At 31.5% G+C, this 14,823-nt stretch overlaps 2 protein-coding genes across 14 annotated transcripts; one reads left to right on the top strand and one right to left on the bottom strand.

The window, feature by feature from the left end:
- Positions 1–1,059: 1,059 nt before the first annotated feature.
- Positions 1,060–8,069, top strand: LOC107614671 (pentatricopeptide repeat-containing protein At4g20770-like). 13 transcript variants are annotated; one of them, XR_015900142.1, is made up of 4 exons: positions 1,060–1,514; positions 1,832–6,067; positions 7,079–7,370; positions 7,489–8,069. XR_015900142.1 is itself a non-coding variant. In XM_088500523.1 (2 exons), the coding sequence occupies exon 2, from the start codon at positions 1,892–1,894 to the stop codon at positions 4,208–4,210; it is 2,319 nt and encodes a 772-aa protein (XP_088356649.1). In that variant the 5' UTR covers positions 1,060–1,510; positions 1,877–1,891; the 3' UTR covers positions 4,211–8,069. The 13 variants fall into 13 exon arrangements, 4 of the variants coding, with proteins under 4 accessions (XP_088356649.1, XP_088356647.1, XP_088356648.1 ...); XR_015900149.1 differs by having other exon boundaries at positions 1,832–7,370; positions 7,489–7,539; positions 7,828–8,069; XR_015900148.1 differs by having other exon boundaries at positions 1,832–7,370; positions 7,489–7,539; positions 7,812–8,069.
- Positions 8,070–9,452: 1,383 nt separating this feature from the next.
- LOC107616643 (protein LURP-one-related 5) lies at positions 9,453–11,758 on the bottom strand. The gene is made up of 3 exons (XM_016318596.3): positions 11,325–11,758; positions 10,331–10,676; positions 9,453–9,603 (listed from the first exon to the last, which is right to left on the bottom strand). The coding sequence occupies exons 1-3, from the start codon at positions 11,547–11,549 to the stop codon at positions 9,482–9,484; spliced, it is 693 nt and encodes a 230-aa protein (XP_016174082.2). The 5' UTR covers positions 11,550–11,758; the 3' UTR covers positions 9,453–9,481.
- Between the last annotated feature and the right edge of the window lie 3,065 nt (positions 11,759–14,823).

Here is a 14,823-nt window from a genome sequence, read left to right as displayed (position 1 = left end):
AAAATCTGTCTAAAAAATGAGAGCCAAGTAAAACTGACTTAAAATGCTAGTCCACTATGTTTTATAGTAAGTTGGTGGGCTAACAAACTAGTTCCCTTAACTTTTTAAAAACAAAATTAGTAAATTTAATTAAAATTAATCTAAACAATAATAATTAAAAAATTAACTATAAATAAAAAATAATTAAATTATTATATAATTTTTTAAATTTTTTATTTTAATAAAATTATTTAAAATAATATTTAGAAATAAAATTATTTTTATTTTATGAAATAAATCACATAATTTAAATATATATATATATATAAAGTGTAAAATAAAATAAAATAAATAATAAAAAATTTAAAAAATATATTTAAAAAGCATATAATTATTAATTTTTATAATACTAATTATTCTTTTTATTAAAAAAATGAATTTAAAGTTGGATTCGGGTCTTAATGGATTCTTTTGGTTGGAGGAACTTAATGGGTTTAAAATTGCTTTCTTCGTCCGGGAAATTAGTCTATGCTTAAACTCTTGTGATTTTGAAACACTGCTTTGTCACTTTTAATCATGTGAAGTATTTCATTTAGTGTAATTAACTTGTAATGACTTTTATGTCTGAACTTGATTTACTTTTGGAGTATTTTATATGTTTGGAGAGCTAGAAATAATAGTATAAATAGAAAAGTACTTAGAAATAATAATTTGGCTATTAATTTTTTGTGTATTTATTTATATTTTATATATTATTTTATTATAATTTAATTATTTCATTTAAATTACAATTAAATTGATTGAATCAATAAATCGATTTAGTATTTAGATAGCATTTGTAAAAATAACAGAGACTGACTGAGAGACTAATAATAAAAGACTAAAATTAAAAAATTAAGACTAAAATAAATTTTAATATTATATTTAATGTAAAAATATAATTATGTTTATATCTCCTTATCGTATTTGTTTTAAAATAAAAATAAAAACTAAAATATTTAAAATTACAATAATACTCTAACTCTAACCCAAACAAAAGTTTATTTTTTTTTTTTTGTCAAACTCCAGCCCCTGTTTTTTTTTTTTTTTTTTTTTAATCAAACTCCGGTCTTCATGGCCGCCAGCAGTGGTGTTGTTGCTGCCATGGTTGTGCCTCTGGGTCTGCATCACCACCGCCCGCGTCATTCACCTCGCCGCTGTCCCTTACGGAGCTCACGTCACTCCCACTTCTCTCCTTGCCGTCCGTCGCTCACCTCGCCGACTTGCCTCTCCGGTCTCCGGCCTCTGCTTACCTCGCAGTCCCTCACCTTCCTCCTCGTCGTCTCTCTCTGGAAAGCCCTCCTCTGCTCTGCTCGTGTCGAAGCTCTCTCTCTCTCTCTCTCTCTCTCTCTGCCGGCTTGCCGTCACCGTTGGCTCCTCTGCCTCGTCCCCGGCGCCGCTTGTCTTAGTTTGCCTCTGCTTCTTCCGTGCGTCTGCTTCCTCTGCTCGTGATTCCTGCTCGTTCCCGTTGCCGTGCTTATGCTTCTGCATTGTGCGTGAGTTCACTGACTTCACTATTCGCTGAGTTGTTTTTTTATTTATTTTTTTCAGTTTTTTATTCTATCAATTTTTTATACTGATTTTTTCAGTTTTTCAATTATAAATTTTGATGTGGGTTTAGATAATTGGTTTAATTTGATGTAATTAGTTATTATTGATTAGAATTAGATAATTGATTCATTGCTTGCCGCCTCAGTTTCAGTTCATTGTCATGAATCGATGAAATACAGGTTCAGCTCCGTTTTTTTTTTTTTAAATTGAATTCATTTTGTTGTATTTTTAGTTTCAAGATAGTCCTTTTTTTAATTTTCAGTGCTACCAATAATAGATTATATAGTCTGACTTGGGAAGTTCAAAGTGAAGCAAGTTATTGATGGAAAGCAAGAGTACCTATTTGGCAAAGCTACTTCAGTCGTGCATTGCCAGCAAAGCTCTATCATCCGGCAAGGTTCTCCATGCGATAATCCTCCGAGTGGGCCTTTTCTCCGACACTTTTCTCTCCAACAACCTCGTCCAATTGTACTCCAACTGTGGTGACATTGTCTCTGCACATCAAGTGTTTGCTAAAATGCCTCAAAGGAACATCTTCTCTTGGAACGCCATCTTGGCTGCCTACTGCAAAAACCGCAACTTGCAAGACGCGTGTTGTTTGTTCCTGGAAATGCCTGAAAGGAACACCATCTCGTTGAACACCATGATCAGTACAATGCTACGTGCTGGCTATGAACGACAAGCATTGGAGACCTATGATTTGATTATGCTACAAGGTGTTAAACCTTCCCATATAACTTTTACTACTGTTTTTAGTGCTTGTGGTGCTCTTTTGGATGCAGGATGCGGTAGGAAAAATCATGGGGTTGTGATCAAGCTTGGTCTTGACGGTAACATTTATGTAGTTAATGCCCTTTTGTCCATGTATGCTAAGTGTGGCCTTTCTGGGGATGTAATTCGTGTCTTTGATGACATTGATGAGCCTAATGAGGTTACCTTTACTACAATGATGGGTGGATTAGCACACATGAATCAAGTCAAGGAAGCTTTGGAGATGTTTAGGCTCATGCTGCAAAAGGGGGTTCATGTTGATTCTGTATCTTTGTCCAGTATATTGGGTGTGTGCGCAAAAGGAGGATTTGATGAAAGGGACATTGGTCTATGCAATCAGAGTCATGGAAAACAAGTGCACCTACTCTCAATTAAACTGGGATTGGAGGGAGACATCCATTTAAGCAACTCGAAGCTGGATATGTATTCGAAAATAGGGGACATGGATAGCGCTGAAAAAGTTTTCGCGAATATGAGTCGGCATAGTGTTGTTTCTTGGAATGTGATGATAGCTGGGTATGGCAACAAATGCAACAGTGAGAAAGCTGTGGAGTATCTCCAGAGAATGCAATGTTGTGGATATGAACCGGATGATGTTACTTATATCAATATGCTAGCAGCATGTGTCAAGTCGGGGGATGTTAAAACCGGGCGTGATATATTTGATAGCATGCCTTGCCCGAGTTTGAGTTCATGGAATGCTATACTCTCAGCCTATAGCCAGAATGCAGATCATGAAGAGGCACTAAAAATGTTTAGAAAAATGCAATTCCAATATCAGCTTCCTGATCGAACTACATTAGCAGTTATTCTTAGTTCATCTGCGGAACTTGGACTTCTTGAGGCTGGAAAACAGGTTCATGCAGCCTCTCAGAAGTTCGGGTTCTACAAGGATGAGTATGTTTCAAGTGGTCTTATCAATGTGTATTCAAAATGCGGGAAAATGGAGTCTTCAAAGAATGTATTTAATAAGCTGCCCAAAGTAGATGTTGTTTGTTGGAACTCAATGATAGCAGGGTTCTCAATAAATTCTCAGGACAATGAAGCTTTCTCTTTCTTTAAGCAGATGCGCCAATGCGGCTTCTATCCTTCAGAGTTTTCATTTACTACCATTGTGAGCTCTTGTGCAAAACTCTCTTCATTATCCCAGGGACGCCAGGTTCATGCTCAGATAATAAAAGATGGTTATGAAGATGACATATTTGTTGGCAGTTCTCTTATAGAAATGTATTGTAAATGTGGAAATGTGGATCAAGCCAGATACTTTTTCGATATAATGCCAAGTAAAAACACTGTTACCTGGAACGAAATGATACATGGTTATGCACATAATGGATATGGTGACGAGGCTGTTTCCCTTTACAAGGACATGATCACATCTGGTGAAAAACCCGATGATATTACTTTTGTTGCCGTCTTAACTGGTTGTAGCCACTCTGCATTGATTGACGAAGGAGTTGAGATATTCAATTCAATTCAGCAAAGATTTGGAGTGGTGCCAAAGTCAGATCATTACACTTGCATCATAGATTGCCTCGGCCGAGCAGGGCGATTCCAGGACGTAGAAGTGATCCTAGATACTATGCCATGCAAGGATGATCCAGTTGTTTGGGAAGTGGTGTTAAGCTCATGCCGCATTCACACTAACTTGAGCTTAGCAAAAAGAGCAGCGGAGGAACTCTTCCGGTTGGACCCTCTAAATTCGGCATCTTACGTGCTTCTAGCAAACATGTACTCTTCTTTGGGAAGATGGGAGGATGCAAGGGCTGTTAGGGATCTAATGAGTGATAATAGGGTCCGCAAGGATCCTGGTTATAGCTGGAGTGAGTACAAGAATGATATTCAGCACATTATGGAAAACAATCTATAGACTATAATCTTCCACCTGATTGGCAAGAAGTTCAATTAAGAAATATGATATCACTGTGATAGTTGTCACTCGACCTTTATGTTTAGAGCTATAGGTTGTTAATATAGTGTAAGTCAGGAGCTATTATATATAGTGCATGTTAGTAGCTTAGTTAAATTTATCAGGTGAAAGGCTCACCAAGTTCACTACTGTTAGTTAGTTAGAAAGGCTTTGTTCTACTACAGCTGAGGTGCATTGTAGAGAGTATATATATATATATATGTATGTAGACTCTTCTAATAACAGAGATTCACCATTTTATCCTATCAAGTTTCACAATTCTATCTCTCTCTCTGAAGTTCTCTCTCAAAGGTGTTGATGGTGTGGGCAACAGTACCTTCGAGAGAGAACTTCAGAGAAAAAGATAAAATTGTGAAACTTGATAGGATAAAATGGTGAATCTCTGTTATTAGAAGAGTCTACATACACACATATATATACTCTCTACAATGCACCTCAGCTGTAGTAGAACAAAGCCTTTTTAGCTAACTAACAGTAGTGAACTTGGTGAGCCTTTCACCTGATAAATTTAACTAAGCTACTAACATGCACTATATATAATAGCTCCTGACTTACACTATATTAACAACCTATAGCTCTAAACATAAAGGTCAAGTGACACCCTCCCTTAAGTTAGGAGCACATATGTTCAGCATTCCAAGTTTGTCTCATAGCCCACTGAACACAGTGGGTGCAAGTGCCTTAGTGAGCAGATCAGCCACTTGCTCATGAGTCGAAATCGGCAGTAAGTGAATCAGTCCTTCTTGAAGTTTATTTCTTACCACATGACAATCTATTTCTATGTGTTTTGTTCTCTCATGGAAAACAGGATTGGATGCAATGTATATAGCCGATTGACTATCACAAAAGATGTTAATAGCCTTGGAAAGAGGAACCTGCAAGTCTCTTAATATGTAACTAATTCACTGTGCTTCTCAAGTGGTACTTGCCAATGCTCGATACTCAGCCTCAGAGGATGAAGACGCCACTGTCAATTGCTTTTTGCTCTTCCACGATATGAGTGAGTTTTCCAGATAGAAGCAATAAGCCGAAATTGACTTCCTTGTGTCTGGGCATGCTGCCCAATCTGAATCTGAGAACCCAGTCAGATTGTAATCTACCTCTGAAGTGAAGAACAACCCTGCTGCCGGTGCTCCTTTCAGGTACCTGAGCACATGATGTGCTGCCTGCATATGTTGAGTGGTCGGACAGTCCAGAAATTGACCGAGTTTCCCCACTGCATGGCTGATATCTGGTCTGGTATTGGCTAAGTACAACAGCCTCCCAACTAGCTTTCTGTAGCCCGAGTGATCCTTCAATGGCTCTCCCTTTTCTCCGGACAGCTTCACTGTATAGTCTAAAGGTGTAGTCGCAGGCTTGCACTCTTCGAACCTTGTCTCCTTTAAAAGATCCATGAAAAATCAATGCCATCTCTATTCTCTACATTAGAAATCCTATATATACAGGTAAAGCTCACTCATTTTGTTGGCCTTGAAGTAGGAGGTGGCAGCACCTCACACCATAATTGGGTGGTTCATCACTCCATGAGTTCTTCGCACTGCAAATTCTTTAGAGAGTGAAATTGGGTGCGGGCATGTGGTTTGTGGTGCAGTTCTTTCCCAATTTGGTGGCTTCTTTTTCAATTGATGCGTACAAGCGGTGGGAGTGGAAGCAGTAAGCTTGCTTTGCAAGCTGCTTCTTGTCCTATTAATAGCAAAGTTCGTTTATGGGGTTGGTAACCATAGCGAACTGAAACATCCATAGAGACATTGATGGCAGCAGAGCGGCGCCTTTTCCATGGCGGAATGGGATTCAAAGGTATTCATGGCCCCCTTCTTCCATAATTGCTCCAACCACCTCCGCTTTGCTCCCCAATCTTAACAGTAGTGATTATATATACCGTTTGCTAATGTGATGTGTCTATTTATAAAAAATCGTCACGTAGATAATAACTTTTGGAGCGAAATTTCACCTGTTTTGATAGGATTCGTGGTAAATAGAGAGTAGTTGATGAAGGTTATATATAAACTCAAGATAATAAATGCTTCACTGTCCAAAACTAAATCATTTCCATGCTTATGTGGCTGCAACGGTACGCGCACCATAATAGATAACGAAATACATTGACAACTTCGTTTTGTTTTGCACTATCTAATGACAAAAGGACATACATGTTCACCGTTTGCTATCGTAGAGGACTTAATTGATACTTTTTTTTCCCTTTAAGGACTAATTAAGTCCAGGGTTGAAATTCTTATGGATCTAATTGTCACTTTACTCTATGAATAATATGTTGACAATGACTTGCTTTGGTTGTTTATTTGTATTTGTGATAGTTGTGTCATTTTATTTTAGTCTTTTGACAGAGATTTATGAACTTAAGCTTTTAGTTCTTTGTCCAAATTTAAGAGCTTAGTTTGTGCTCTCTGCTTTTGCTGTGAACATTATAACATCAGGAGTATCTTTCCATTTGGACTTTCCCTCATCTAGTTATAATTGGCATTATGGTTTGTGTTATTATGACCTGAAGTGTATGAATATAAAATTGATTGAATACAAAGCAAATTCCGAACACCCCTTTATGAGCCCTATATTTTGATGTGCATATCTATGTTTGTACTTTCCAACCTTTTATGATCCAATCTCCCAAATAAGTTTTGTTATGCTATTATTATTTACTTTGTAATGTATACCCCATGATTTAAAGGAATGATTTTTAAAAAATCAAGTGCAATGGATGTGGAACATAAGAGGAAAGCTAGATTGGTTGGAAAGCTATGATCATATATATGCTCATAAAGTGGGGTAATTTTTTTTCCTATGAAGCAGGAGCAGACAGCATCTTCATGACTTGGTTTGGCCATGAGAATTTCACAGACCATGGAATTGGGGTGACCGCTTCATTCTCTTGGTAATTTTTTTTGGGCATAAACGCGGATTTTCGGGTGTGCTTCTGAAGGCTTGTTCTGCAGCAACTTGAGTCAGTCATAAGTTGTTTGAATCTCTGAAGTTGTGGTGGCTTCTTTTTCAATGGATGATTGGATTTGGTGGAAATTTAGGAGTTGGAAGCAGTGGAGTGGATTGCTTGATTCAACCCTTCTTTGTTGCTGTTGAGACTAAAGTGGAAATTCTAATTTTCCATTTTGATAATTATTATGCTTTCAGTTCTTGATTATTGAATTTAACTAGGAAAGTAGATACAAGAGTTTAATTTATTGTTTATGTTTTCTGTTTTGCAGCAACTTCAGAAGATGAAACATACAAATTTTCAAGTTCATGTGTATGATGAGGTAAAAGGAACGGATTCATGGGATTTAAAGATCTGGGAAAAAGGGAACTAGTGACAACAATATTACTATGATATATGTATTTAAGTAGCTGGTTATCCGGCCACAATGTCATAGCTTGATTTTCATAGTTATCATAGTAATATTGTTGTCATAGTAATATTTTAAGATTGTTCTATAATTATTGTTTTCCCAGATAACACTTTAGACAACAAGCAAATAAATCTGGTCAGGGTGTTGTGTTTTTGCTAATTATGAATTATGAATTGGGTAAGGTATTTGTGGCTTTAGGACTTTTTGGTTTGGAATCAATGCAAGAGGGTACAACAAATGTTGTCTCAGCTTGGGAGTAAGGTGGGTGCACTACTATTTGCATGTTGGGAGTATTTACCTTAAATTTTGTTTTCTTTTCAGTGATTCAGATTTTAGTCCCTTGAGGCTCCTAGCGTTTAGGTTCAAGAAGGTTTTATCCATTACTAAGTAATTTTTTGTAAACTCATGTATTTTATCTCTATAATATTTATTTTCTCAAACCACCGTATTCTGTTGTTGCATGCTTTATAATCTATATCTATATATATGAAAAGAAAGAATACCATCATTCATGTTCACACAATTAATAGATTTGTTCAATGTACATACAAAAGTAGCATATGAAGTTTAAAAACGGCGGATATTGGATCCGATCCGATCGGATGATTTTAGTGTGGATTGAATCGAAATTTTGGTCATATTCAATTTGATTCGATCCAATTCACGTTCATCCCTAAACACAAGATCTAAATTCAATAGCATACTTAAATTGATATTTGGACACCAAAAAAAAAAATACTTAAATTCAAATTTCAAATATTTTTCCTTAATCCCATGCATATTACAGGTTAATACACTAGTGAGTGTGTGTGCGTAAAATATTTGTGTGCGTTTGCCTAAAAAATCAAATGTAAAATATTTGTGTGTGTCTATAAAATTTGTATTGGATTTATAGAAACTACTAGAGTTATTAACAGACATAACAACTAAAATGAATTATATATCTAATTATTCTTACCATCACCGTAATGTACCAACTATAGTCTTCAGTCTTTTCTTTGCTGGCTTGATATGATTTAAATATTTAATTTGATGCGTTGTGTGTTGTTTAAATATCTCTTTTCTGAACACTGAAATTTTAAGCATATGCGATACGTATATTTATATAAAGAAATATTTTATATTATATATATATATATACATAAGATACGTGCGGACTACCTTCTCTGTTCTCTCAAACGTTTTAATTAATAAATTGAAATAAAATGTGGAATAATAAATTGAACAATAATGTGCACATTTCCCTCGCGACCATTCTATACTCCGGATAGAAGTTTTCATTATAAATATTAAAGGAAAAGAATATCACCTGAAAAGTCCTCATTATAAATATTACCGAAAGAACATAAGCACATATATAAAGATTTTGTGTTTTCCTAGACAAAAAAAAGTTCAAGAACATATAATGCATGGGGAGAAAAATTAGTTACTAGTTACTATAATAAAATAAAAATAATGGCAATTTTTTTCATGTAGCAATTACTTTTTTTAATTTATTAAAATAATAAATTATTTTTCATCAATTCTTTTCAATATCAATAATGAACACAAGTAGTTACTAACTTACTAATATCTCCTCTCACAAGCTCCTTCATATATCATCCAAACTTATTGTACCTGGGGAGAAAAAGGAGATAAAAGAAGGGAGACAACAATTTTTTTTTTTTTTAACCAAAGATAGGAAACTCGAACCCGCAACCTCTTATTTGAGTATGGGGAGACTATGTCATTTGAGTTATAACTCATTGGCAGACAACAATTTATTTAACTGAAGCACAAATCGAATTCTAAATATACATTTATATTATCAGGATACCAATGAAAAAAACACAAAGTAAACTATATTAGTGATTTAATTGAAGTCACTTGAAATAAAGCCCCAATTTAGACATTGAAATTGTAATTGTCGTTCAATTTCATTCCTAACATTTAAAAAATAGTGATTGAATCTCTGAAGTTGTATTTCATCAGTCCCTGAAATCATAAATAATTCAAATTAGTCTATGAAAAATAATTATTAACTCAAATTAGTTTATAAGACCTATCACATTACATCAAAAATTCAAAATTGTAGTTCTTAAGAATGAAAGTTTGGTTTTGCTAATTAAAGTTATTTATGATAGAACGTTTTATTTTTTTTATACAATAAATGGGAACACCAATAATTGCTTTAAAAACGTATAATTTTTAGCTTTCGAACAAAATTTTTTTTATATTTAACACCTGAAGCACAACAATACAATTTAACTAAACCCATAAAAGATGGTTTAAATCAATTCTTATCATGGTAAAGATTTTTAATGCAATTCTAAAATTAAGTGGTGACATAGATAACTTCACATATAAAAAGGATCACATATCACTATCTAAATGGAAATAGATTAACATCTAATATGTTGTATATATTCTTAAAACTTGAATCCAAGACTATTTTTTAGAAAATATTGAAATATTCATGCTTTTGACTAAAAAAATTGATACAAGTATATTTCATCTTTATTTCCTTTTCACATAAAATTTAAATTTACAAGATGGCAAAGGTGGAACTCATTAAAAGGTACACCTCAAAAAAAGATTAGTCAATTACATCAAACACAAATATTTCTTTTTTTAAAGAAAAGGAGAGAAAATGCAAATTCTTAATCTTCTGTAGTAGGGTGCACCGGAGACTCCGTGGTTCCACTTTCAAAGTAATTCTCACCGTTGATCTGATCAAGGACCAAGACCAATCCCATGGCAAGTGCACCATCAAATCCAGGCTTCACGTAAAGCGAGAAGACTTCTTTCCCAAGCATTACACTTGTGGTGGAGTCCACCTTTCGACGAATCTCAGCCATTAATTTCTTCGCTGCGTTATAGATCTTGCAACAACGCTGCGAAAAGCACCCTTCGATGTGATACTCCACACCGGGCTTATCGTATACCTCCACTATAACACTCGCTCGTGACCGTCCGATTAAAGATGTTCTCTTCATACTGAACAATGCTTTATCACCGTCGATTCTTTCTCCTTTGAAACCTTCCCACCGTTGATGAAGACTCGGCCTCTGTATCACAAATAGAAACTCAGTGAGTCGACTCGAATAAATGAATAAATATCCTATTTTATTGGAACAAGTAAAGGGTACTACAAATTTAACTTGATAACATCAGCTAAATTTTTTATTGTAAAATTATTCTTTTAATTTTTATTTTTTACAGTATTTAAGATTACAATTCAGCATTTTAAATTTAGTATTTAAAATGTAAAATTTAAAAATTTAAGATAAAAAGTAATTTCAAAGAATTCAATAATCTTAATAGAAAAAATTATTTAATTAAACTCATTTTATTGTAAAAAATATTTTACATTGGTTTGATCCTTTACCATGCATGTAAATAATATAATATACTAAAATAGTTATTTAAATAATTATTCTTTTGATATAATAATACATAAATAGATATATGAATTGACAATGGACCAAAAAAAGTGATAATGCATCAAATTCTTTTATTATAAAGCAAACGGAAAATTAAAATGATTTAGATATTTTATGTTGTCTAGTAAGTAGTAACACATGAACTGATGAACCTGACTCGCTAACTCGATCGAACTCACTGAGCTGACTCACTCACTCGGGATCAGAATGGAAGAAGAAACAGAAAACAAAAAGTAAATTAAGAAGAAAAGAAACTGATGATGAATAACGTACCTTTCGTTTTACGGTGAGAAGACATCGACCTTGTGGATCCATGAGGACGAGCTCATCCTTGTCACGTGCATCGGGACCGTAAGAGTCAACTCGGAAAACGAGTTGGCCCTTGCAATCGTAGACGGTGAAGCCATCGCCAGCAAAGAACCGTGAAGTTTTCAGCACCGTCAGATTCCTCTCTTCTCCTGAAACGTACTCTTCTTGCACAACAAACTCTTCCTTCATAATATTAATAATAATATTATTTAATAATAATAATAATAATAATAATTCTCTTTTCTATGAGAACCGGTGATAATTCAAATGAGCGATGAAGAAATGAGTAAGTTATTGAGAGGAGTGCATATATATATATAGTATATGGTTTGTGAGAGAAAAAGAAAGGGAATTAACACTTTAATGTGTTACTCGGAGAATTTGATAAGCCTTTTATATTTGGCATGTGCTGTAAAGTGGGAGGTATTGGTTTCTCATTAGAAATATGGAATATATAAAAGGTTATCATGTATAAACCTTGAAAAAAAAAAGATATTAAAAAAAAGGTGAAAATTCAGGTGCAGTTGATTTCACGTGAAGTTGATAAATTATTAGATAAAAATTTAGTTAAATCAGTCAAATCATCTAACAAACTCTCAGCTATCAACTTCACGTGAAGTCAACTGCACATGAGTTTTCACTTTAAGAAAAAGGTGTTTATAATGTTTGTGACTCCTGATTATGTGTGTGCTCTTACTATCTTCACTATTTTCCCTTTTTTTTTTTTAAATAATGAATATTATTGCAAAAGGTGGGGTTTGCGTGTGTGCCCTACAGATATGGATGCTTGGATTGATATTGATACTCTAGTGTATACTTATGTGGAACTTTTTTGACAAATTGAAAAGGAAAATTTTTCATTTTAATCAACGGATTTCTCAAAGTTATTATTTTACTATAATATATTTTATAGAATAATTTTTTATCATTCACTGACACTACTATGTATTCTTTATCATCAAAGCCGGTATTAATAATTTATCCAAAAAATTATTTAATAAAATTTCAGTTTAAATTTTTTTATATATGTGTATAAGTACACTCAAGTTAATTTGTAATATTTTTTATTTATTGTTTTACTATATTACAAGATTTCCAAGCGGCATGAAGGTACTACTACTAATGATGAAAATCTACACGAATTTTTATGGAGAATTTAATTTTAACGTACTTTTATATATAAAATAATTTTATATACATATTTAATTATATAATGTTATATTATTAAAATTAAATTATATATATATATATATATATATATAAACACAACCGATAGAGACAGGGTTTAGTTAATGGTTAGTTGTTACTTACTCATCAGTCACCCCTTTGATTCTTCAATATAGATTGGTTGCCTTTTAACTTGGCTGTTAACTTAATAATGAATATTAAATAGTTTGGTTTTGGCTTTTGACTAACCTTGTGCGGTTTCTGGACACTCCAGGTGTTTTGGAGAAAGAACAGCTGGTTAGGGAAATAGATGTTTTTCTTTTTCATTATTTTTTTAGAATTCCTTCTTAGTTAAATAATTTGTTATAAAATTATTTATTCAAAAATTTTAAATTAATAATAAGATATTATGACTCTTCAAATAAAAAATTTCTTTTACTCCTGAAATGTAATTTATGCATAAGGTAAAAAGGATAATCTTTTTTTTTTAGTTTGTCCGATAAGAAATTTCTTAACAATAATCAAATTCTAAATATTAAAGTTGTTATTTTATTATTAATAATGATCGGATTTTTAATTTTAGATTTTTTATTATAACATTTTTAATATTATATTATAAAATATATTATTCTAAAATTTAAACTAATTAAAATAATTATGGATAATTATATTTTTAATATTTTTTAAATTTTTAATTGATTAAAATTTTATAGAAAATTATTAATCTATTATATATTATTAAAATTATATTTCTTTAATTAATAGCATAATTGACGTAGTATGTTCTTAAAAGTATTTCTTAATTTATTTTATTTGATTTATTTAAATATGTTAATTAATTAATAAATTATTTAATTTAATTAATTTAAATATATATTATTTGAGTCAATTTATTATCACACTAATATTTGATTTATTGTTTACAAATTTTTTTATTTTTTTCTTTGATTTATTGTCTAATATCTATATTTCCACTATAATTATAAGATCGTGAATATTTTTCTTCAATTTATTAGAAGAACATAATTTCATTTTTTCATTTTTTATTTTATTTATTTCTGTATTTTATAACTTATTTATGGTAAAAAATCATATATGTTAAAAGAAAATTTTATTTTTTTATTAATTACTTTTAATTTTTATTTGGTAATACTTTTTTTTCTCTTATGATGCATTATTTTTATTCTTTGATTTTTTTTCATAAACTATAAAACTATTATTTTTTATTGTACTCATTCTCTTCTATTATTTTACAAGAGTTAAGACAATATATTATACAATCATCTTATCTTGAGCAGTTTTGGTAGGTGTTTAAACTAACCAAAAAAAAATATTGAACTATTTTTAGATACAAATACAGCTATTTTAATTTAAAAATAGACAAAATATAATGATAAATTTTAACACATATTACTTTAATTTTAAGAATAAATATGATACTAAAATATAAAATCGTTCTAGATTGATTAAAAAAATAGTTCTCTATGATAATTTTTTTGCTATGATAATAAAAAAGATAATTCATGGACAAATTTTATCTAGTGTTAGATTGTATTTGCTCAAATCAATTTTAACATAAAAGTAAAAAAAATTTAAATTTTTATTCATAAATTATGAAAAAAATTTACAAATTCAACCACTAAGTTATTTAAAGAGAAATCTTTAAAAAGATATAATTCTAATATAAATATTTTAATTTAATTACAAACTATATATTATTATTAATAAGTAATTATTATTTCATCACACATTAATTTCATTATTTTTAATATTAAAAATAATTAAATTTTAAATTTAATTAAATTTATAAATTTTTTATAATAAAAAATGTTATGTGTGTTTTTATTTTAAAAAATAAATATTTTTTTTTTGTATATTATTCTGTACATAATACCAATACACATATACTAGTTAATAAAAAGAAGTTATTCAACCATGCCATCTGATTATTATCTCCCCACCCTAACAAAAAAGAAAAAAGCCAAAAGAGAAAAGACAATTTCACATAAGTCAACTCTTGCCTTTATTGTTGTTCATAAGTCAACTCTTGTTGAAAATATCAATCTACTTCTACACCGATTTAACAAAAAAAAAAAAAAAAAACTTTTAATTTGTCAACATGTAGCTAGATGTCTTTGAAGATAAAAGTTTGCGAAGATCTTTTCAATAATGTATAAAAGCCATGTTTATATATATACCTTGAAGGAGAAAATAACCATATTTTATTATTTAATCATAACTGTTAAAGCTAAACTAAATTTACAGAATTAAGTTAGTCAGGCTTTGGGACCCACAA

The sequence above is a fragment of the Arachis ipaensis genome, chromosome B9 (assembly GCF_059453495.1).
Source record: "Arachis ipaensis isolate K30076 ecotype BB chromosome B9, ASM5945349v1, whole genome shotgun sequence".
Classification (NCBI taxonomy): domain Eukaryota; kingdom Viridiplantae; phylum Streptophyta; class Magnoliopsida; order Fabales; family Fabaceae; genus Arachis; species Arachis ipaensis.
This window is presented reverse-complemented; position numbering and strand designations above follow the sequence as displayed.